Source organism: Saccopteryx leptura, chromosome 10, assembly GCF_036850995.1.
Source record: "Saccopteryx leptura isolate mSacLep1 chromosome 10, mSacLep1_pri_phased_curated, whole genome shotgun sequence".
In the NCBI taxonomy this organism is placed as follows: Eukaryota; Metazoa; Chordata; class Mammalia; order Chiroptera; family Emballonuridae; genus Saccopteryx; species Saccopteryx leptura.
The window spans coordinates 57543227-57568477 of record NC_089512.1 but is presented as its reverse complement, the minus strand read 5'-3'; the positions used below and the strand labels follow the sequence as shown (position 1 = coordinate 57568477).

Sequence of the window (25251 nt, the reverse complement as noted above, 5' to 3'; positions counted from 1 at the left end):
TTTGTTACTGAGGTCAGAGAAGTCAGTGTTTTCTGGGTGGTAGGCTGAGAATGTCAGAAAGGGCTTTAGCTACTCTACAACATTTCTCTGTTACGGCCATTATTTACCTTATTGGAGATAAGTAGGGGTGGGCACACAAAGCACACAAACCCGCACAAAACGAAGAGATGCGGCGCAGACGCACTGACGAACCCCAACCCGGCCCACTTAAAGGGCCCATACTCTGTATGCCCCGCCTTTTGTCCCCAAATCACCAATCAGTGAGCGAGTTACTCCGTGATGCTGTCTTCTCGCGACGAAGCCGGCTAGCAGCGGCGTTTCCCGGTGACAGCTCGGTCGCCGTGGCTATGCGCATCCAGGAGGTACTGGGCCAGGCGGCCCGGCAGGCCTCCTCCGGGCTGCTCCTGCAGGTACTCTCTGCCTCGCCGACCCCAAGGCGACCCGCAGCTGGGATTCGCGAGTCTGCAGGCAGACTCAGTCCCGGTCGAACCCGCTACAGAAGGATTCGGCAGGGCGTGGAGGCGAAGAGGGAGCTCCTGGGCCGGGAGTTGGGAGCCTGCGTTCAGAGCCCTGGCGGAGAGATTGCAAACAAGCCACTTTCCTTTTGAGGATTGTAGTTCCCCTAGTGCAGTAGGAGAGAGGTCACGTGCCAGGGGTGTTTGTGGTGCTGTAGAATCTGTTATTTTTTAAGGCAAAGGGTTCTTTTTCTTCATGCTCCACCTTTTATCTTCAAACACCTAACTCAAACTCTCAGTTTCTGCACTGAGTTCAGAAAGACAATATGGCATAGCTAAGAGCAAGGACTTTGGCTCAGGCAGGCCTGAATTGAAATCCTGATTCTACCATGTTCTTGTGCATAAACCAAGACAAGTGGCTTCACCTCCTAAGCCTCAGCTCCTCATTGGAAACGGGGTAATAATAGTACCTGGCCGGTAAGGTTACTCTTAGTCTAGATTGAAGTTATGCAGATAATTGCACTTAACACAGTATTTGGCTCTTATTATGTACTTACTAAATGTTGGCTGTGCCTCCCTTCTGGCTATATGATCTTGGACCAATCATTTCCTCTTCTTGGTCCTAATTTTCATCATCTGTCAGATATGGTACATGCCAGTTGGTCCAAGTAGTATCCAAAGCTTCTTTTAACACTAGGAGCTGGTTACTCTAAATCAAGTGGTTCAGTTTCTCTATGTCTCACTCTGCAGTCATTCAACCCTTTTCACAAAAGTCCTGAGTCCACCTTCCCCCTTATTTTAGAGAGCCAGTGTTTCATATGGAATTTAGGAGAAGAAACAAGCAGTCTTGGGCTAAAGTTTGGGCCTTGTCTCTTGCTAGATGCCCATCTTTGGGAAGATTGCTTAACTTCTCCAAGCATCAGTTCCCTCATATGAGAACAGTAATGCAACCTCATAGGTCATTAGGGAGATTAGATGAAATGCCTATTATGTGCCTGGTACATTATAAATAATAAATGTTAGCTATTTTCATTATGATCATTAGAATTTTTTAAATGGTTGTAGAGATGAAATGACATTGAGCAACTCACCTTGCTCTGAGTCTTACTTGCTTCCTGTGCATTTACCTGTTTGCTTTTAAGGGTCAAATAATTAACATGTGAAAGAGCTCTTTTTAAACTGTAAATTCCTTTACAAAGTTAAGTGAAGACTGTTACTAATAAGAGCCACTGTGTGGAGCACATAGTGGGTATTATGAGCAGCCTCAGAGCTTCATTAACTCAAACTTTTATTCCAACCAATTGAGAGATTGGGAAAAGCCTGAGACATTAGGTTTCTTAGACAAGGATAAGTTTGACTTTGAAGTTAATATAAACATGAGGTTTTTAAAAAATATACATAATCTTTAGGGTTTTGTGAGTATTTTCATTCAATCTTGAATGCTTTCTCAGATTACAATACAGACACTTGAGGTAGCTTTGCAATTACATTGAAATCTGCAAGAATTTGAGAGTTTATTTTGTCTTAACTCCAAGCTGGCCATCATGAAAGTATTACTGTTTTTCATCTATGCATTTTTCAAAAATGTTTTTACTTACACAATATTGTTTGATTCTTGTTATAAACCCATGAAATAGGCGGCCTCATCTGACAGAGGAGGAAATTGAGGCTTATAAACATTAGAGCATGATGGGGCTAACAGTTAAATGATGAGTTGAGATTTTCAGCTGAATGGTTTTTCCCATTAATGGCTCAGTGAATTGTCTTAAAACCTCTAAAACTGAATACAGAATTTTGTGGGTATGTACATACAGGGGTGGGCAAAAGTAGGCTTACAGTTGTAATTCAAATAAGTAATACAATAATAATACAAGAATAAACTCTGTTTTGCATACTCACGACTATAAACCTACTTTTGCCCACCCCTGTATGTACCTGCATGTTTCTAAGGAGAGCTACAGAGCTTTCACCAGACTCACAAAAAAGGTCACTTTTGACACCGTGAATGTTTAGATTGTGATACCTTGGCTTTGGAGACCTTGCTGCTTTGTGACACTTCAGGAACCGTGTTAAACTGCACTCTCCCTTTTTGGTCATACCTTTCCCTGGAGGTTTTCAGACTTTAACGGTTCATTGGCATACTTTGATTGACTAAGATTGCAGCTGTTCATGGTAACTGGGAGTGCTTGACAGAGGTGTGATTTCTGGTTTCCTCTTGAGTGCAGTTGAATTATACCTGTGGTGCTGCTCGTGCACAGAGGGAGAGCCACTTAGGCTTGCACCTCAGCCAGTGTCCCCATTTAGTAACCCCATTTAATTGCAACCTGTTCTCTGTCTCATGGGAAGAGTTCTTTGCTAAGGGATTTTCTTTAATTGACAGGTGAAAGTCTCAGGATATATTCTTTTCAAATGGCAATAGCTGGACTCTGTCCCCCCCCCCCCATATTGTATTACATTATTATCACAGTTGTCATTTAAAAGTTATTTCAACTCCTCTCTGGAAAGTGGCAAATATTCAGTAAGTAAATACAGCCTTTCCTGTTTTCTAATTTAAAAACTGAAGTTCAAAGAGATTAAATGTCATTGTCAGAATCCCCAGATATTAGTAAGCAGAAAAAAAAGAGAAATTAGATTAATAGTGAGTCTGCTATACCCTGCAGGCTCCCACTTGCTAAGTGTGTGCTATTTCCATACAGGCTGGAGGGAGGGGGAATGTGAAGCACTAACTAAAATTTTCTTTCTGCCTCCTGGAATGCCTGACTTTGAACCCAAAGAGATTCCTTGAGTCTGTCAGGACCACCCTATTCTCATCAGTAAATAAGAGTTTACTGATGGGTTCTTTGAGCACTGCCCAGGCATGTCAAGAGATCCCCAGGAATGAATTATTCTTTTTTTTTTTTTAGCGTGTGTGTGAGAGAGAGAGAGAGGTGGACATACAGGGACAGACAGACAGCAAGGGAGTTGCTCATTGATTGTTCATTGATTTCATTGATCATTGTTCATTGATTGCTTTCTTATATATGCCTTGACCTGGGGGCTCCAGCCAAGCCAGTGATCCCTTGCTCAAATCGGTGACCTGGGACTCAAGCCAGTGATCATAGGGTCATATCTATGATCCCACACTCAAGCCAGTGACCCCAAGATCAAGGTGGTGAGCCCACATTCATGCCCGCGACCTTGGGGTTTCAAACCTGGGTCCTCAGCATCCTAGGCCGATGCTCTATCCACTGCACCCCCACTTGGTTAGGTCCAAGGAATGAAATTTTGGAAGAAATGCAAGACAGGTTGAGTATTTTAGAAAGGTCTCCCTGGCTGGGTAGCTCAGTTGGTTAGAGCATCGTTTCCATATGCCAAGGTTTGAGGGTTTGATCACCAGTCAGGGCACATACAAGAAGCAACCAATGAATGCATAAGTAAGTAGAACAACAAATTGATCTCTTTATCTCCCTCTCCCACTTCTTCTCTTTTCTCTCTCTCAAATCAATTTTTTAAAATGTTTTAAAAAAGAAAGGGTTTCCATGGCAAAGCTGCTGTATGTTATTACATTAGGAAGAGCAGCCATGTTGTTTTCATTTCAGCAAAGTAAACACTCCCAACATAACTTATTTTTACGTCTTTTTCTTCTTTTTTGTAGGTGTTGTTTCGATTGATCACCTTTGTCTTGAATGCATTTATTCTTCGCTTCCTGTCAAAGGAAATCATTGGCATAGTGAATGTAAGGTAAGAAGGGATGTGCCCTGGTGTTGTCCACAACTCACATCCCCAGTCAGGTTTTGACTGTGTGTCACCCTCGAATTCTAGAAGCCTGGACATTTATTAGAGTCAGAGTGTGTTAGCAGTGGGCTGAGGAGGAGCATGCTGGGGAGGGGGAATGAGCAGGGAGCGTTGCTTTTAAGGAACCCATGGAGTGTTTTCCATTAGCAGCCTCCAACTGCACGTTTCCCTGCCAGCTCTTTCCTGTTCATCTGCTCTTATAACCCAGGAGAGGAGTGGGAGTAATTCATTGCAAACCTTATCTCGGGGATAATTGTACGTTCTTGTCCTGCTGATAGCAAAGGAAGCAGGAATTCTGCAGTTCACGAGGATGTGCTTTGTAATCACAGGGCTGGAGCACCATCTTCCTTCCCTCAGTGAATTTTTTTCTCTCTCAGTGAATTGTGTAATGGAAACAGGCCACTGGGGTAAGAGCTTGTGTTCTTGTCATCAGTTCCTTGGAGGCTCTTAGCTGACTTGCTTTGTCTTTTGGACTCAGTTTTTTTTCTTCTACTCTCCTCCTTTCTGTTCAAGAACACCCACTCATCTTCTGTATTCACAAGTGACACAAGGGTATATGAAGTGATTTGAGTGTGCAGAATATCTTAGCTTCTCAGGTGCATCTTCATGACCTAATAAACAAGACATTATGTTCCAGACAGCATTTCACTTCTGATACCTACCAAACATATGCTCTTGGCTCTGGTATTGGAGCTTAGTGAAGATTCTCAAACATTGATGGACAAGGAATCACTGGGGGAGCTTTGCACAAGGTAGTGCTGAGGAGGGGCTCGGGAGTCTGCATTTTGGCAAGCTCCTCAAGTGATTTTGAAGTAAAGGCCATACTCTGAGAACTACTGTTTTAAAAGCAGGAAGGAGGCCCTGGCTGATTAGCTCAGTTGGTTATTAGCGCCATCCTGAAACAAGGTTGTGGATTTGATCCTTGGTCAGGGCACATGGGAAGCAACCAAAGAATGTATGACTGAGTGGAGCAACAGATGGGTGCTTCCCTGCCCTCTCCTCCTATCTCTCTAAAAATCAATAAAAATTAAGCTCTGGATGTGTAGCTCACTTGGTCAGAGTGTTGTCCTGGAGCATGGCAGTTGCCGGTTCGATTCCCTGGTCAGAGCACATACAGGAGCAGCTTGATGTTCCTGTCTCCCTCCCTCTCTCTCCCCTTGCCTCTAAAAAAAAAAAAAAGGCAAGAAGGAAAAGATCAAATCCTCTTAGGCAGTGGTCCCCAACCCCTGGGCCATGGACCGGTACCAGTCCGTGGGCCATTTGGTACTGGTCCGCAGAGAAAGAATAAATAACTTACATTATTTCCATTTTATTTATATTTAAGTCTGAATGATGTTTTATTTTTAAAAAATGACCAGATTCCCTCTGTTACATCTGTCTAAGACTCACTCTTGATGCTTGTCTCAGTCACGTGATACATTTATCCATCCCACCCTAAAGGCCAGTCCATAAAAATATTTTCTGACATTAAACCAGTCCGTGGCCCAAAAAAGGTTGGGGACCACTGCTCTTAGGTGCTCAGACTTTAAAGCAGTTTGGGCCTCTCCCCAGCTAGTCTACTCCAGATTGGTAGGTCCCTGCTTTGATAGTCATTGTCTGACCTTCAGCCAGCTTAATATAAGGTTCCGTCTCCTCATTCGCGATGTTGGACAGAAACACTGGGTACCAGGATGATGCTTGGGCAATCTCAGAAACCTTAGCCCTGGGCCATCCACAGTCTGCTGAGGAAGGGAAACCTCAGCTACTCCTCACTAAGAGGCAGGAGGGTTCGCCAGGATGCTGCCGCCTAAGAAGTATACAGACAAGCCTTGCTGACCTGGGCTGCAGCAGCCTCTGTAATGGTGGCCAGCCTTTTTGCCTGTCCTGAGATTCTTTTAGCTAGAGCCTCAGCTTCTCTCACAAGGGCCATTAGGTCTCCAGTCTCACAGTGACCAAGTGGTTCCCTTGCTGTATAGGGTCATATCTTGTCCTTTTCCTTACCGTCTGAGCTACACCTCTGCCTATAGCCACAGAGCCTGCTGGGTCTGGGGCCACGGTGCCAGTTTCTATCCCAGCCGTAACAGCGTAGGTAGACACACACTCAGGTGTTCTTTATTTGGTTCCTAACTCTGTTGTTTGAGTTGATTGGACTAGTGAGGGGTCCTGTAAGAACTCACTGTTTTCCACATCACCACCAATGATTTATGATCAAGACTCTTTCCTCCCTGTTGCTGGTAAAATCTCAGAAATTCTCTCTATAAAAACACTAGAGACCTTATTGATTTCTGCGTTTCCTTTTCAGGCTGACACTGCTTTACTCGACCACCATCTTCCTGGCCAGGGAGGCCTTCCGCAGAGCATGTCTGAGTGGAAGCACCCAGAGAAACTGGACCCAGACCATCAACCTCCTGTGGCTAACGTGAGTTGTGCTTTGTCAGGAAACAGTTTCAAAGGCAAGTGAAACAAATATTACCAGTTAAAGAATAACAGTTGCCTAAATCTGAATTGTCTCCAGCTTTCGTTTTGCAGTGGGTTTCTGGAGCCTTGGCGTGGTTTAAAAAGGGAAGAGCCTCTGTGTGGAAAAAGCAGCTTCACTGTTTTCTCTGGATGGCCAGGAGCCAGGTGGAGGCTCTGGGGGGCTTTTGGGCCAGGTTTCTAGCCCTAGTTCTACCCTTTTTGGAGGTTGTTTCTGCTGTTCCTCATCCCCATCTGGGCCTCACTGGGCCCCACTGGGCCTGTGCCACCTTTTTTATTCTTAATCTTTCTCCCCTGTGGGATTTCCTGAACTTTTAACAACCACTTAGTATTTTATAAAAGCCTTTTAGGAGTTTCATTATATCTTTCTTCAATTTTGTTATGTTGATTTCAGTTCTAAGCCTTTTAGAATAATCTTGAAGACCAAGAACATCAGTTAAAAATTATAATAGCTTTTCTGCATTTAAATCCCTGCAGGGAGGGCTGGTGACTGAGGCTGTTTCCCAGTGCTGCCCTTGTGCAACTCCTTATTTCCTTATGGATATCATAAGGGCTGGTAGGTTTCCCTTTATTAGAGGAATGGCACTAATTACCCAGCCATATTTAAGTGCTCTTGTGGTATACATGGGAAGGGATACTGTGCACTAGACTATTGCTCATTTGGGTGTAAGTACCAGCTATATACTGTCTTTTAGTCATTCTAAGTGGAAACAAGCACACACTTTAGGGGACTTTTGCATTTTTAGTCAGTATAACACAATGGATAGGAGTATAGTCTGGCATTAGACAGATCAGGATTGGGTCCTGCTTCTGCCCTTCACTACCTGTTTATGACCTTGGCCAAATTACCCAGTGCCTGTCAGCCTTAGTTTCCTCATCATTTATTTGTTATTTTTTATTTAGTTTCCTCATCATTTAAGTGGAGATAATGACAGGATCATTGTGAGGTGTCAGTGAGATAAAGGGGGTGAATCATATAGTACCTGGCACATAGTAAGTGCCTAAATAAGAATTAGCTATTTTTATGATTATAACTGTATTTATTTTCTGTTCAGTATTACTATTTTAATATATAGTTATATTTCAATATTTAGCATATTAAAAACATTCCCCCTCTTCCATTTCTAGAGTCCCGCTGGGTGTGTTGTGGTCCTTGTTCCTGGGCTGGGTTTGGTTACAGTTGCTTGAAGTGCCTGACCCTAATGTTATCCCCCACTATGGAACTGGAGTTGTGGTGTTTGGTCTCTCAGCTGTGGTGGAACTTGTGGGAGAGCCCTTCTGGGTCTTGGCACAAGCACATATGTTTGTCAAGCTCAAGGTCAGTATACTTTCTGCTGTGAATAGGAAATGCAAAAGTAGTTTTTTGTTTGTTTGTTTTTAAATGCCTTTATGGGAGAGAATGGGTTTTTTTCAGACTTGTATCTAAAAAGGTATTTGGAGAGAGGTAATGTGATCAGTTTAGTTCATTCACTTGAAATTTGGCAGTGGGCTGAGCTCAAGTTTACCTCTGCTATTAATGAAAAAACAGGTTTGCTAATAGGGAAATTAGTAGTTTAGATAAGAGTGTAAAAGAACGATAAAAGTCTTTCAGATTTTTCTATTAATTCTATTTTTAGTTGTATACTAATTTTAACTTTCTTCTTCATCTTTTAAAATATATAATTTGATATGTACAAAAGAATGTATAAAACATACATGTAAATCGTAAAGCATGATAATATATTGAAGATCCATGAACTTACCACTCAACCTAAACAGACCTTTATCAAAATTGTGTCCAACCATGTGCCCCACCCCCACTGCCAGGGCAACCAGTATCCCAGATTTTCTATTTGTCATTCTTTTACATCTTTTAAAATAGTTTTTAATAATGTTTTTGCATAGTTTATAATGGTGTTTGTAAAGTGCACTTCTTACCACATGTTGCAGATGGTTGCTGAGAGCCTGTCGGTAATCCTCAAGAGCATGCTGACAGCTTGTCTCGTGCTGTGGCTGCCTCACTGGGGACTGCACATTTTCTCTCTAGCCCAGGTAATACTTATAGCTTTTAACTTTTGTGTAATCTATTTTCCCATCTGGTTTTTCCTTCTTGTTCCCATTCCTACATGGTTTACCTGTGAAGTATCCAGGCATGTGAGGAAGGCAGGAAGCTCTAGAAAGATGGTCTTGTCACTGCCTCTCCTCTGGCTGTCATGTTTATCCTGCTCCACAAACTGACACCACTGGGGTCCCCAGGAACCTGGTGAAGGCCACACACTGGGCCTCACTGTCAGTCATCAAAATTCCTGTAGACATTCTATGGGCAAGCCCATATCAAACTGATCTTTGACTGTCTGACTGTCTGACTGTCTTATGGAGGAGGAAAAAAGTAATAAGGGAATAGGGTGGGAATCAAATTGCATGTCTATTCTTTTCCCTGGATTGCAGTCAGTTGTTTTCAGAATAGAAGGAAGCTCTGCCACACCTATTTAACCTGAGATAAAAAAATCTTACATAATTCGGAGGGCATGAATCAAGTCTTCGTAGATATATTTTCAGTTTTAGTAGTTTGGGCTTCATTTTCATCTTATTTTCTAGTTCATATTTTTAGTTCTAATAAAAATATAGAGTACAAGTGTTAATTTAAAAAATGGAGCCTAAGATCAGATAGTTACCAGAACATCTTATAGTTTAAAGCAGTTTGTAATTTTTTTCTTAATGTATAGGAAGGTAAGTTAAAATTTTTAGTAATGATTTATGTGAAAACCTTTTCCATGTCCTAGGCAAAAACTACAAATATGAAGCACAGAAGAGCTAGTTTAAAATGAATAGAATAAGAATGAGAATTGCCTCCTGAAAGCTAGTATATTTGCAAACAACTGCATATTTCAGACAAGTTATTTGTGATTACTTTTGCCACATTTTATTAGCTATAGTCCTCAGCATTCATCATACTTTTTTTTTTTTTGGTATTTTTCTGAAGCTGGAAATGGGGAGAGACAGTCGGACAGACTCCCGCATGTGCCCGACCAGGATCCACCCGGCACGCCCACCAAGGGGCAACGCTCTGCCCACCAGGGGGCGATGCTCTGCCCCTCCAGGGCGTCGCTCTGTTGCGACCAGAGCCACTCTAGCGCCTGGGGCAGAGGCCAAGGAGCCATCCCCAGCGCCCGGGCCATCTTTGCTCCAGTGGAGCCTCACTGCAGGAGGGGAAGAGAGAGACAGAGAGGAAGGAGAGGGGGAGGAGTGGAGAAGCAGATGGGTGCTTCTCCTGTGTGCCCTGGCTGGGAATCGAACCCGGGACTTCCGCACGCCAGGCTGACGCTCTACCACTGAGCCAACCGGCCAGGGCCTCATCATACTTTTTGATGCACTCTCCCTAATAGGACAGGAGGGCCACGCAGACACCTAGTTATTGGTTAACTCTTTTTGGGAAAGGTACTTTCATTATGATTCCCTTGCTCCCTCCCCTCCCCTCCCTTTCCCTCCCCTCCCCTCCCCTCTGTTCCCCTCCTTCCTTCCTTCCTTCCTCTCTTTCTTTCTTTCTTTATTTTTGAGAACATGAGAGAGAAAGAGATAGAGGAAGGGAGAGATATGAGAAACATCAATTTGTAGTTGTGGCACTTTAGTTGTTCACTGATTGCTTCTCATATGTGCCTTGACCAGGGGGCTCCAGCTGAGCCAGTGACATTTGGGCTCATGCCAGCAGTCATGGGATCATGTCGATGACCCCATGCTCAAGCTTGTGAGCCTGTGCTCAAGCTGGTGACCTCAGGGTTTCAAACCTGGGACCTCAGCATCCCAGGCTGATACCTTATTCACTGTGCCATCACCAGGCTTTCTTTCTTTTTAAAATTTTATTTATTGATTGTGGCAAGAGAAGAAGGGAGAGAGAGAGAGAGACAGAAACATCAATCTGTTCCTGTATGTGCTCTGAACAGGAATTGAACCAGCAACCTCTATACTTCAAGATAATGATCTAACAAACTGAGCTATCCTGCCAGGGCTCATTATGATTTTCTATTATTTATTTATTCATTTATTTTTTACAGAGATAGAGAGAGAGAGTCAGAGAGAGGGATAGATAGACAGGAACAGAGAGAGATGAGAAGCATCAATCATTAGTTTTTCGTTGCGACACCTTAGTTGTTCATTGATTGCTTTCTCATATGTGCCCTGACCGTGGGGCTACAGCAGACAGAGTAACCCCTTGCTCAATCCAGCGACCTTGGGTCCAAGCTGGTGAGCTTTGCTCAAACCAGATGAGACTGCGCTCAAGCTGGCGACCTCGGGATCTCGAACCTGGGTCCTCCACATCCCAGGCTGACGCTCTGTCTACTGCGCCACCCCCTGGTCAGGCGATGATTTTCTGATGATCATAACTCCCACCCAGGATATGTCTTACATAGGTCATAAGTCAGCAAGGCCTCAGCAAAGCCAGTTCTGAGTTTATTTGCTTGCTTATCCTAAGACTTCTGAGAGCTCTTCTCTGGCACATTCTCTGTCAATTTATGTGTCAGAGGTCTAAGAGCCAGCAGCACCTCATATCAGAAGACAAGCCACAACCAGTACCCTGGGATTCCATTTGTTCAACCCACCTCCAAGTTCCTTCTCATATAGCCACTCACCCCATGGCATCAAATTTCAAAAGGATCACTCTGGAGTGTATAAAAATTCTTATAGCTCAACAACAAAAGTGAATAATGGACTTGAATAGACATTTCTCCAAAGAAGATAGACAAATAAATAGCCAGTAAACTCATGAGAAGATGCTCAACATCATTAGTCATTAGGCAAATGTAAATCAAAACCACAATGAGATACTACTTCTACCCATCAGGATGGCTATTATAAAAAAAAAATACAGAAAATATCAAGTGTTGGTGAGGATATAAAGAAATTGGAGCCCTTGTATGTTGCTGGTGGTAATGTAAAATGGTGCAGCCACTATGGAAAACAGTTTGGCAGTTCCTCAGAAAGTTAAATGTAGAACTGCCAAATGACCCAGCAATTCCACTCCTAGGTATATACCCAAAAAATGAAAAACAGGTGTGCAAACAACTTGTACATGGATGCTCATATCTACACTATTCACAATTTCAGGTGGAAGTACTCGAAATGCCCACCTGATGAATGGACAAACAAAATGTAGTGTTTACATTTCTATTCATACAATAGAATATTTTTCAACCATAAAAATGGAATACTGATACATGCTACAACATGAAGAACCTTGAAAACTTTATACTAAGTGAAAGAAGCCAGACACAAAAGGCCACCTATCTTATAATTCCATTAATATGAAATATCCAGAATAGGCAAGTCCAGAGAGACAGAAGCAGATCAGTCATTGTCATAGCATACGAGAAATGGAGAGTGACTGCCTAATGGGTACAGAATTTCCTTTTGGAGTGATGGAAATATTCTGGAATAGCATAGTGATGGTGGTTGTACAACACTGTGAATGTACTAAAAGCTACTGAACTGTATGCTTTAAAATGGTTGAAACAGTCAATGTTATGTTACATCAATTTTCCTCTAGAAATAAAGAGGAGGGGCCTTGGTGGCTCAATGGATAGAGCATTAGCCCAGTGAATGAATGTCCCAGGTTCAATTTCCAGTCAGGGCACACAAGAGAAGCAACCATCTGCTTTTCTCCCCCTCCCTCTCCCCCTTCTTTCCCTCTTCCCCTCTCACAGCCAGTGGCTCAGTTGGTTTGAGTGTTGGCCCTGGGTGCTGAGAATAGCTCAGTTGATTTGAGCATCAGCCCCAGATGGGGTTGCTGAGAGGATCCTAGTTGGGGTACATGCAGGAGTCTCTATTTCCCCTCCTTTCACCAAAAAAAAAAAAAAAAAAAAAAAAAAAAAGAAAGAAAGAAAGAAAAGAAAAGATGTATGCTAGCTGAACCTATTGTAATTATTTCACAATATGTGTAAATCAAACCATCATGCTGTGAGACTTAAACTTATACCGTAGTGGATGTCAATTATTTCTCAATAAAATTAAAAAAGAAAAAGAAGGATAGTGGATGGTAGGCTCTGTTCTCAGGCATGGATGGAACAGGTGTGGATAGCAGAGGAGCATAAACCTGCTAAACCAAGACTCCTCTTGTCCTTGCTCTGTGCCTTTCCTACAGGTGTTTCCAGATTGAAAGGGAGCCTGGAGGTCCTATTCCTTCTTGAGCTGTTTTCATGGGGGGAAGAGTGTAGAAGGGAACTTGTAGAAGGGGGCTCTTAGAACATTCCTCCCCAGCCTGCAAATAAATCCCCAGGCTGCTGCTCCTGGCCAAAAGCCATCCTTTGTCCCAGATGGGTGGAAGGAATGTGGGCTCGCTTGTCATTCCACCTTTCCCTTTTCATCTGGTAGTAGTTCTTGCCTTGCCCACACACTGGTCACAGAGGAGAGAGCCAGCAGCTCAATTCTGCTTTGTAATCATAAAGTCAGTTTCCAGAGTTTATGGGAAATCCCATTCCTAGATGATGACAGGTCTCTGGCTATCAGCCCAGCCAGGACCCTGGAATCCTCATAATGTGCTATTTAGTCGGGAGAGCCGTGGGTTTTTGTTTGTTTGTTTTGCCCGTCCTTTGAGAACATCTCTGACATCGGTGGATATCTGTCATGGAAGTTATGTTCTGCTCACCAAGAACATAACACCCCCAGTCAGGTGAGGTGCTTGGAACACTTTCCCTGGAGATGCAGCAGTGAAGCTCGGTCTCAGGGAACAGCCCAGACAGTGAGCCATGGCTCAGTAGAAGGTGCAGTTAATTAAGGCCATTCTATTGCTTGATTGGCCTTTAAAGATAAATTAATAGGCATATCTTAATTATACCTATATTGAAACAGTGTGATTTAAACCCATTATTTTCTTTATTTTTTTCCAGCTTTTATTTACTGCAGTTTTGGTGCTCTGCTATGTTATTTATTTCAAAAAGTTACTAGGTTTCTCGAAATCAAACAAGCAACAAACTCTTCCTGTCTCCAGAATGACAGATCTGTTACCCAGCATTCCAAGAAGTAGAGTAAGTAATGTATTTTTGTCTCTTATCATTGTAATCACAGTTGCTGGTTATCCTTGAGGGAAAGAAACTACAACTTGATTGTTTATTATTATAATAGTCAAGATAATTTAATAGCTCATATTTATTGAGTGCTTGCTATGAGCTCAGCCAGGGTTTCTAAATCTTGGCATTATTGACATTTTGAGCTGGATAATTCTTTGTTGTAAGAGCTGTCCTGCATATTGTGGGATGTTTAAAAGAACTCTAAATTTTCACCCACTTGATGCCAGTAGCTACCACCCCCCAGTTATAACAACCACAGTGTCTCCAGACATGCCAAATATCCCCTGGGGGACAAAATTGCATTGAGAGCCAATGTGCTAGACCTTAGGCCAAGTCCTCTACATTCCATTATTTACAATAACTTTGTGAGGCTAACACTATTGTTTATATTTTATGGTTAGAAACTGAGGCTTTAGTGACTAAATACCTTGCCCAAGGTGAGAGTCAGAGTGAGGACAGACGCCTGGAGTGGCTTGAAGCCAGCAGAGCACAGGCTGTAACCGATGTTTCACTCTCTCTGTCCTGCTATCTCGGTTTTACCAGGATTGACCTCTCTGGCACAGCCAGTCCAGAGTGCTGATAAAACAAGGCTGACCTCGGCATGGTTCCTTCATCTGTAGTGTCAGGCCTGTTTCTCAAGTGATCTGCTTTCCCATGTCGGCCTCTGAGGATTCTAGATGCTAATGAGTGAGGCATAATGTTTTCATAGTCTCTTAGCGCATTGACTTTTGTTTCCTGACTCTTGTGGGATCAGGGCTGCTGTCCAAGGCCCCGAGTTGCACATGTGGTGTACTGCACTGCCTCTGCTCAGTGCACTGCTCCGTTCCGGGCCGACCACTTTCCCTTTGCCCTGCCTGTTTGCTGGCTGGGTGTGGTGCACTTATTTGACTGGACTTCTCTTTTTCCCTCTTTTGTGATAACTTTAAAAAGAGGTAAAATATTTGGGATTTTAGTCTCAGAATTTATGGAATCTTGCTCTACAGTTTTTCAAGAAAAACCTGATTTATGTTACAAAGCCAGATATGTTCTGATTTGTTAGATGAGGGTTCTCTATTCTGATCAACTAGATCTAATCTTTAACTGAAATCAACATGACCATTTTGGCATACCACGGTGCCTCATCTGCAGGCTTAGAATGGAGGCTTAGGACTTGAGATCCCTTCTCTTGTGTGGAGCTTCTGCCTTCCACAGCAGACCTGAGCATGCAGGAGAGTCCCCTCCCCTGAGTGCTCCCCAGGGCTCACCGGTACCAAGCCTGTCCAGCTCTACACACTGGGCCAGTCCCTGCACCCTAGCAGTATTTTGGAAAGAAGCATTAGGACCATTAATACAGGCAAGAGAAGGAGGGTAATGAAAGAAGTCTATCAAGTGTGTATTTAATCCTGTGATGGGCTCAGAACTCCTAGTTTCATTTCCTTATCTGTCAAATGGGAATAATAAGAGTTTCTCCCTCCTAACATGCTTATGAGAGCCGATGGGGTGGGGTACGTAAGGTGCTTATCACTGGCCTGGCCCAACTGGGTGTCCATAGTGACAGCTGATACCATCACACCATCACACTGCTGCTGTGAGAGCAGAAGCAGCTTCACCAAAATGTCCTAGCAAGGCAAACAATTAGTGTGACAGCTCAGCAGTCTAACCTAGCAGTCTGTCCTGAAAGTACCCGTGCTCATAATGCTGGGACAGAAGCCTTGACCCTGAGAAGGCTGTGTGCACTGTATACACAGTGATACCGTTCCTGCTGAGGGACAGAGCACAGTCCCCTGCTGGCTGCTGGCTGGAGTATAGACATGGAGGAAGGTGATTGAGAAGGCTGTGTGCACTGTATACACAGTGATACCGTTCCTGTTGAGGGACAGAGCACAGTCCCCTGCTGGCTGGAGTATAGACATGGAGGAAGGTGATTGAGAAGGCTGTGTGCACTGAATACACAGTGATACCGTTCCTGCTGAGGGACAGAGCACAGTCCCCTGCTGGCTGCTGGCTGGAGTATAGACATGGAGGAAGGTGATTGAGAAGGCTGTGTGCACTGTATACACAGTGATACCGTTCCTGTTGAGGGACAGAGCACAGTCCCCTGCTGGCTGGAGTATAGACATGGAGGAAGGTGATTGAGAAGGCTGTGTGCACTGAATACACAGTGATACCGTTCCTGCTGAGGGACAGAGCACAGTCCCCTGCTGGCTGCTGGCTGGAGTATAGACATGGAGGAAGGTGATTGAGAAGGCTGTGTGCACTGTATACACAGTGATACCGTTCCTGTTGAGGGACAGAGCACAGTCCCCTGCTGGCTGGAGTATAGACATGGAGGAAGGTGATTGAGAAGGCTGTGTGCACTGTATACACAGTGATACCGTTCCTGCTGAGGGACAGAGCACAGTCCCCTGCTGGCTTCTGGCTGGAGTATAGACATGGAGGAAGGTGATTGAGAAGGCTGTGTGCACTGTATACACAGTGATACCGTTCCTGCTGAGGGACAGAGCACAGTCCCCTGCTGGCTTCTGGCTGGAGTATAGACATGGAGGAAGGCGATTGCTGGGCCTCAGAGGCTCCCTGTGCATTTTGGAGGCAGTATGTGTAGATGTGAAGGATTCTCTGCAGACATCAGGGTCCTCGTGTTTTAGGTGAGATTGTTGGTCTACATGAACTTTGGGGGCCCTCTGAAGACTCAAAGAGTTTTGTGAAAATATTTGAACTTTGGCACAGAGCTGTTTATAATAACTACCATTGGCAATATGCTGCTCTTTGCCTGGCTGTGTGCTAAGTACTTTACATGCACTTTTGTCTTTAGCCCTCTTAGTACCCTAGAGGGCAAATTCTGTTGTTTCCATTTTATAGATGAGAAAGCAGCGTCAGAGGAGTTAATTGACTAACCTGAAATCACACAGCTGGTTTTGGACATACTTCTGTCTAACTTCTGCCTGTGGACTAACCTTAGTCTGTGTATGTGTTTAACCTCTGTGCTATATAGTCTTCCCCCCAAAATTTGGCTTATTGCCTCAAGTGATTTATTTACATAAAGATTGGGAAGTTCCTGGTAAAACAATTCATTGTTCAAGTTTGTTTCTTAAAAAAGAGAAGAAATGAGACATGGTTTTTGAGTTTTTTTTAAGTGAGAGAAAGGGAAATAGTGAGACAGACTCCCGCATGTGCCCCCACCGGGATCCACCTGGCAACTCCTGTCTTGAGATGATGTTCAAATCAACAGAACTATTTTTAGTGCCTAAGGCCAACTCTCTGACCAACTGAGCTATCCTCAGCACCTGGGACTGACACTTGAACCAGTCAAGCAACTGGCTGCGAGAGGGGAAGAAAAAAAGAGGGGGGGAGGGAAGGGAAGAGAGGCTGATGGTTGCTTCTCTTATGTGTCCTGACCAGAAATCAAACCTGGGATGTCTATACGTGGGGCTGACGGTCTATCCACTGAGCCAGATATCCAGGGTCAAGATGTGTTTTGAATGCAGTGGATGACTTTACCACTGGCAACATGCCTAACCTGATTCTGGAGCAGCTTTCTGCGCTGGGTCTTCATACAAAGCTGGTCAATTATATTCAAACTCAATTTGACCAAATTGAGAGATTTATTTCCTATTCTTATAGAATTCAATCTTCTTTAACCCTTTGAGTAGTGAGATTTTTTTCATGCTCGCTCACCCCCGAAAGTGAGTTTTTTTTCAAAAATTGAAATTAGTTACAATTACGGTTTTATTAACTTAAAATCATGTTTGTTTGATAGCCAATTTATGAAAACAAGAAGAACGTACATTTGCCTTTTTTAAATGTTGCCATTGTACATGTACAATCGTACTCTGAATGGTCAGGAGGCACGAGGATGTACATGAATGTTCGTATTAAAAGGGTTAAAGATACTTATTTAGTCTTAAATTAATGATCCCACAAATAATGACTTCCCTTTATATCTCTTATTCTTGACACTTCTGAGTGATTTAGTATGAGATATCTGCTAATATTTGAGTCAAGCTAAGGAATTTAACACACCAAGCATGTATTAAGCAGGATTCTGTGTTAACCACTGTACAAGGTGGTTAACCAGGCAAGTTCTGCCCTCTGAACTTGCACTGTGGTGGGGAGTTAAGAAGTGTACTCAGCTAAAACAGAGCAAAACAGTGTGTGTGTTTGCCTGCTGTTTACAAAATAGAAACAAAAAACTGATGAATTCCATCTGGGAGCATCAAGTAAGGCTTCATGGAGAAAGCTGCTTTTGACATATAGTGGGCAGAGGTGAGTGTGTGTGTGTGTGTTAGAAATGTGCATTTGTGGCTGCAGGAAGGAAGAACATTTGCTCAGAGCCTATTATGTGCCCTCACTGTGTTGGAATTTGGATTGACTGGGTTACTTAGGTTGGCTGAACAGTTAGGGAAAGGAGAGGAAGCAAATGGTGGCCTGCTGGGCTGGGACCAGGTAGTGGTGGCCACAGTGCCATGGAGCCTAATGAAAGATTTTGAACAGTGTCATGATCTAATTGCCTGTATTGAGGAGCTTACCCTCTGATACAGGTTTATTATCTTGTTTTCTCTCATTCAGTCAGCTCCAACAGATAGGACCTCTTATCCCATTTTGCAGATGAGAAAACTGAGCCTTAGCAAAGTTAAGTCTCTTGCTCATGGCCTTTTCACTAAGAAGTTGGAAGGCTGCAGTTTGAGTGCCATTCTCTGAGCTGGGCTTGAAGCTCAAACCTCACTATGGTAAGAATGGGCTAGAGCAGTCGTTCTCAACCTGTGGGTCGCGACCCCGGCGGGGGTCGAACGACCAAAACACAGGGGTCGCTGTGTTTTGGTCGTTCGACCCCCGCCGGGGTCGCGACCCACAGGTTGAGAACCGCTGGGCTAGAGGAAAGGTTGACGTGAAAAGCCCACAAGGAGGCTGTGGCAGTCATCCAGATGAGAAGTGCTAAGAACAGTGGGCAGATGGAAATGGGGCATGGACAAGCCAGGGCAGAGTCCATAGCCCTGGAGCAAGAGGGAGATGAAGGAGAGCTGTGTGGGGCTTGAAGGCTATGGAAGGCATGGGACAGGATGGTGGCCACAGATTCCCCAGTGGAATGACTTGATGATTCCAGAGAAGGTCACAGCCTGTAGACCAGCTCAGCGGTACCAACCTGACTCTTGTGAAATAGGCCTTTTAACTGTCCCAAGTAACAAGTCCATTCTGAACAGAATGGTAAAAGCCCGAAAAATGCACTTCTTTTATACCACTTAGCAGATGCCTTTGAGAAGAAACCCAAACTCTGGACTTCCTGCCTCTATGTCCTTAATGAGCATTTTGGGCAAAGGAAGTAATGTGGTAATTCCTTTTGAACCATGGGTCCATTTAAATTGAAGGCACTAGGAGAAAAGAATGCTCAAGTGTGAGGTATTATATCAGAGACACTGGCATGATTTCACCCTCCTAAAGAGCTTTTTAAAAAGAGCTCAGTCATCTTTCCAAACCCATTCACAACCTACAGACAAGTAGGCTTCAGAAGAGCCTGTGGACCAGCTGTAACTTTGTTTCCTTCAAAGAGAAAGGTGGTGCTGTGCAGAGCCCCCCAGAGGATCACCTGGCATGGGGAATGTAAGAGAGAGAAGGTGCTATGCCCATGGCTTCTGACTGTGGGCAGGACCAGATCCCCAAACATGACACGGTCCACAGTGCCCCCTTGTGGTGGAAGGGAGCCTGCTGCTCTTTGTTCTGGGTAAAGGAGATGCCCTGTTTCCTCACTTGGGAAAATTTACTCCTGGACTAGAGCTACCTCTGGCATCTGCTCCAGGTCCAGATGCCCCGAAGGAAGCATAGTTTGGGAGGATGCCTTCATGATAGAGGAGGGGACCTCAGAGAGAACTGACGGAGGTAGAAAAAAGAAGTCATGTTCAGCTAGCTGTCCCAATCTTCCTTTTTGTGCTCAGCTCTCTGGCTTTGAGGCTGCCTGTCTCTTAAAAGGTTGACCTCTGCTCTTCCTAAGAACCCCTGGGAGTTTTGGAAGAGCCATGCCAGAAGTTTTGTTTTTGTTTTCTTCCCTTCCTCTGTCATACCAATTCTGAGTGGTTTAACTAACATGAAAAGCTTAACTTTCTTTTGAAACATGCAAAGTTTATATACTTTATGTAAAGGGATCCTGGATGGCTAAATATAGCATAAGATGTGGAATAAAATGGAGCAGAATTTGTTCTGCAGTTTGGCATGCTTCAGACATTTTTTAAGGAAATAACTGACTGCAAGCTGTATGTGTGAGATGTGGTCAGCTTACTGCCTAGGTAGCAGCAAGAGGACAGCACAATTCATCAGGGGTCATAGTGAATGAATCCTGGGCAGGCCCCTTATAGGGGGTTGTCTTATCTAGACATTCTGTCTTCACGTTTTGTTTGCTTGTTTGTTTTTAGCAGTGGGAGAGAGAAACAGGAAGGGAGAGAGATGAGAAGCATCAGAGCGGTATTGCATCACTCTAGTTGCTTATTGATTGCTTCTCATACATATGTGCCTTGGCTGGGGGGCTCCAGCCGAGCCAGTGACCCCTTGTGCAAGCCAGTAACTTGGGGTTCAAACCAGCAACCATGGGTCATGTCTGTGATCCCATGCTCAAGCCGGTGACTCCACACTCAAGCTGGTGAGCCTGTGCTCAAGCCAGGTGAGCCCATGCTCAAGATGGCAACCTCGGGGTTTCACACCTGGAACCTCAGCGTCCCAGGTCAACACTCTACCCATTGTGCAACCACTAGTCAGGCTTTATCTTCATGTTTAAGAATGTAAATTCTTTGCCAGTATTTTTGTGTGCCTCTGTGTGCATAGCATTAAATGAAAAAGTAGTGGAGACCATTCAAGTTGGCATTTAGGGACCAAAATGAGTTTGCCTTGCATGTAGCATTATTGTACTCTTAGATTTGTAATGCCTGCGATTTTTTGTTCTGTTTTTTATTTTAGGGTTTTGTAAATTGGAAAGAGGCTAAACTGACTTGGAGTTTTTTCAAACAGTCTTTCTTGAAACAGATTTTGACAGAAGGTAAGTAAAAGGTCATGGTATAAGTAAGGGGATTCCACAGAACTCCTGTCACTTAGATCCAGACCACCTGCTGTGTACAGCCCCTGGTCAGAGGAACCTTGGAAATGGAAGCTTTTCATATAAGGAGGGAAAACTATTATTTATTTAGTTTGATACTTTACACATTGTCTAATTAAATCCACACCCTTTTAAGAAAGATATTTATTTATTATGGATGAGGAAACTGAGGGTCAATGAGATTATATAACTTCTTCAGGGTCCTATAAGAACAACTTAATTTGAATCTAAGTTTAATTTCAAAACCACATATTATATCATTTAAATAAATGTATTATATTAATTATAGAAAAAATCAGAAAATAGAGAAAGCTATCTGTAGTCTCATTTTATATTTTTTATATTATTTTAACTTTTTATACGCTTTCTTCTTTTCATTTTGAACTTTCTTTAAGAACCAGGTTTTCATCATTTTATTTTCTCAGACAATAAGACTCAATTGTATAATAGTTTGGTAAGCTTTCCAACTTTCTAAGCTTTCCAGTTTAACATTGACAGAGCTCTCAATGCAGAGGGCCATCAAGGAGCTATAAGTACATCTAGTTTTTCTATGTATGTATGTATGTATGTATGTATGTATGTATGTATGTATGTTGGTTTATTTATACCCAGCTTTAGGTCAAAGAATGAGATCTGAGACAGCTGTAAGCTGCTGAAGGTGGTAGTTTCTATATATAAATTTCATATGTCTATACACCTATGTATCTATTACTGAACATATTTTTAAATCTTTTGAAAAATTATTTTTTAATAATAAAAATAATAACTCCTGCCCTGGCTGTTAGCTCAGTCGGTTTGAGCGTCATCCCCAAACGCCAAGGTTTTGGGTTTGATCCTCGGTCAGGGACCATATGGAAAGCAAGCAGTGAATGCACAACTAAGTGGAACAATAAATAAATGCCTCTCTCTCTCTCTCTCTCTCTCTCTCTCTCTCTCTCTCTCTCTCCCCTTCCCTCTCTCCTCCGCCGGTCCCCGTTCCTCTCTGTCTCTCTAAAATCAATTATTAAAAGAAATAATATGACTCTGTTATAAAATTTTGGGGAAAAAAAGTTTCCAATAATTTTAGCACTCTACAACCATCATTATTATTATCTCGTTATTTTTCCTTTCCCCCCATATTTTTTTTTTACTAATTATACTTCCAAAGGGAAGTAACTCCCTGTAAACCTCACTTTTCTTGTCTGAATTAAGGGGTAGGACCAGGAGATGTCTGAGGGCTCTCTGAGCTTTGAGAGTACATGTTTCTAGCCTGAGCCTATTACATGGCCATTACAAAATTGAAACCATTTGAGGACTTCTAAGAGAAGTAAGGGTCAGAAGCCTTTGGTGAGCTAAGTGGAGTGCCTTAACTATCAGTGTATTTCTTTTTTTTTCTTTCATATTTTGTTCATTTATTTTTAGTAAGCGAGTATTGTATCTAGTAGCATCCTAATAGCCAAAGAGTTTCTTTTAATAAAATAATATGGCCTGACCTGTGGTGGCGCAGTGGATAAAGCATTGACTTGAAGTGCTGAGGTTGCCAGTTCAAAGCCCTGGGCTTGCTTAGTCAAGTCACATATGGGAGTTGATGCTTCCTGCTCCTCCCCCCTTCTCTTTCTCTCTCTCTCTCTCTCTCTCTCTCTCTCTCTCTCCCTCTCTCTCTCCCTCCTCTCTCTCTAAAAATAAATATACTTTAAAATTTGTTAAAGTAATATGGCCCTGGCCAGTTTGCTCAGTGGATAGTGCGTTAGCCCAGTGTTCAGACGTCCCAAGTTCGATCCCTGATCAGGAGACACATCAGAAGCAACCATCTGCTTCTCTTCCTTTCCTTCTCCCCCTTCTCTCTCTCTTCCTGTCCCGCAGCCAGTGGCTCGATTGGTTTGAACATCAGCCCCAGGCACTGAGGATAGCTCGTTTGGTCCAAGCCTCAGTATCAGGTGCTAAAAATAGCTTGTTTTATTTGAGAATCCCCCCCAGCCGGGGATTGCTGGGTGGATCCTGGTTGGACTGCATACAGGAGTCTGTTTCTCTATCTCCCATACTCCCACTTAAAAAAATATACATGATTTCTTTACAAATTGGTCAGTTCCTACTCATCATGAGGGGAAAAATTGTTTTTGTGAAGTGGAATTAAATTATTTTGTTGAATATTTCTACTGATCAATTCAGATAATTTTTTTAACTTAAAATTTGTTTTTTAATTTTTTAATTATAGTTGACATTCAATAATATGTTAGTTTCAGGTGAGCAGCATATGTAAGTTTCTTGAGAGCAGGGAGGGTGTTGTCCACCATTGTCTCCCCAGCCTGGCTCATGACTGGTATTCATTATTTGCTGATAAAGGTATCTGTTGTGCAGTTGTGTATTGTGATAGTTCACCTTATTGTTAAAGTTTTGGAAAGGGTGGCTGCTGATATGCACTTTTCTTTTCCTCCCAAAGTTTTTTGTTTGTTTTGCATGCATGTGTGCACACGCATGTGTATGCGTATGTGCGTGTGTGTGTGTGTGTGTGTGTGAGAGAGAGAGAGAGAGGGGAAGGGAGAGAGATGAGAAGCATCAGCTCATAGTTGTGACACTTTAGTTGTTCATTGTTTTCCACATGTCCTTAATGGGGGGAAGAGCGCTAGCCAAGCCAGTGACCCCTTGCTCAAGCCAGCAACTCCACACTCAAGCTGATGAGCCTGCAATCAGGCCAGATGAGCCCACACTGAAGCCAGAGACCTACGGTTTTGAACCTGGGTCCTCAGCATCCCAGGTTAATGATCTATTTACTGTGTTACCATCAGTCAGGCCCTCCAAAAGTTTTAAGAGCAGTTTAAATGAGTTGAGGAATGGATCTAGTCCAAGTAGTGGCTCTGAGTTGGTTGTCTGGATTGCTGTGGCTAGACATGTATTTGTAGCAGCAGGTGTAAATTAGCCACACACTCAGCCCTCCTGAGCTAGGCCTGAAGTAGGTACCGCTGCTTGCTTGCTCCACAGTTGGGCCACACTGGCCTGACTGGTAGAGGATGTTAGGAACTTCTCAGGGCTGCAGTCTCCATGGCTGTGAAATAAGGAAGTGGCTTGACAAGGACCTCCAGATTCTTTTTATTTTATTTTATTTATTTATTTTTTGAGAGAGGCAGGGAGAGAGAGACAGGAACATCAAGCTGCTCCTATAGGTGCCCTGACTGGGGAATCGAACCAGCAACCTCTGTGCTCTGGGCCAGTGCTCCATCCAACTGAGCTATCCAGCCAGGGCTTCATTTTTATTCATTTTTTTTAGAAAGAGACAGGAAGGGAGAGAGAGGGAAAGGGAAAGGAGCATTTGTTCCACTCAGTATTGCATTTTTTTGGTTCCTTCCTGTGTGTGCCCTGACCAGGGATCGAACCTGCAACCTTTTTATTTTGAGACAATGCTCTTAACTTACTGAGCTAACCAGCCAGGCCCCTCCCCCCCAGATTCTTTAAAACTATAGCTCTGAAAAAGTTGAAATCATTCACTGTAGTAGCAAAAATGTATATGCTGCCCCCATATTCTCTGAACATTGTGTGCCAGGTGCTGAGAGTACACAGATGAATGAGTAGTAGGGCATGGTCTCAAGGAGCTCATTCTCTCATCAGAGATGCACATTTGTGTGACTAAGTCTGGTACAGAGCCTGACCAGATGGTGGCGCAGTGGATAGAATGTCAGACTGGGATGAAGAGGACCCAGGTTCGAGACCCTGAGGTCGCCAGCTTGAGCACGGGCTCATCTGGTTTGAACAAAGCTCACCAGCTTGGACCCAAGGTCGCTGGCTTGAGCAAGGGGTTACTCCATCTGCTGAAGACCCACAGTCAAGGCACATAGGAGAAAGCAGTCAATGAACAACTAAGGTGTTGCAACAAGTCTGGTACAGAGCTGTGAGAACTGTACTGGAAATGTGAGCTCATTCACCAGCATCTCCTGAGTGCCCTCTCATTTCCTTGTGCTCTGCTAGGAAACCAGGGACACAGAGATGAGACCTGGTTCCTGCCCTCCAGGAGCTTACAGAGCATAGGAAGGAAAGGCCTATTGTGCCAGAACACAAGGAGTTCCCTGCAGAAATATTGAGCCTGACTCAGAGCAGCTGGAGGCTACAGCCTGGTAGGGTGTAGCAGAGGATGACCATGTGATGGTGGGAGGTGCGGATGAGGTTGGTGAAGGGAGGCCAAAAAGATAGCTGGGGAGGGGCGCTGACCAGCAGTGGCACAGTGGATTGAGCATTGGCCTGGGATGCTAAAGACCCAGGTTCAAAAACCTGAGGTCGCTGGCTGGAACACGGGATCACCAGCTTGAGCGTGGGATCATAGACTTGACCCCATGGTCACTGGCTTGAGCTCAAGGTCGCTGGCTTGAGCAAGGAGACACTGGCAACTATGAGTTGATATTCATCTTTTTCCTTTTCTCTCTAAAGAAATAAATAAAATAAATAAAATAGATAGCTTGGGGGTTAGTTTATAAAAGCCTTCAAATGCAGAATTAAGGAATATGGA

At 43.6% G+C, this 25251-nt stretch overlaps 1 protein-coding gene across 2 annotated transcripts in view; it reads left to right on the top strand.

Annotated features, from left to right (window-relative positions):
• The first annotated feature begins 306 nt into the window (after window positions 1-306).
• The window catches only part of RFT1 (RFT1 homolog), a 50315-nt gene continuing 25370 nt past the window's right edge, over window positions 307-25251 (top strand). For both annotated transcript variants that reach the window (XM_066351230.1, XM_066351229.1), the window contains exons 1-7: window positions 307-410; window positions 4090-4175; window positions 6511-6627; window positions 7812-8001; window positions 8613-8714; window positions 13544-13681; window positions 20642-20720. In XM_066351230.1, the coding sequence (XP_066207327.1) occupies window positions 348-410; window positions 4090-4175; window positions 6511-6627; window positions 7812-8001; window positions 8613-8714; window positions 13544-13681; window positions 20642-20720 (775 nt within the window). In that variant the 5' untranslated portion in view covers window positions 307-347. The remainder of the gene's footprint in view (window positions 411-4089; window positions 4176-6510; window positions 6628-7811; window positions 8002-8612; window positions 8715-13543; window positions 13682-20641; window positions 20721-25251) is intronic.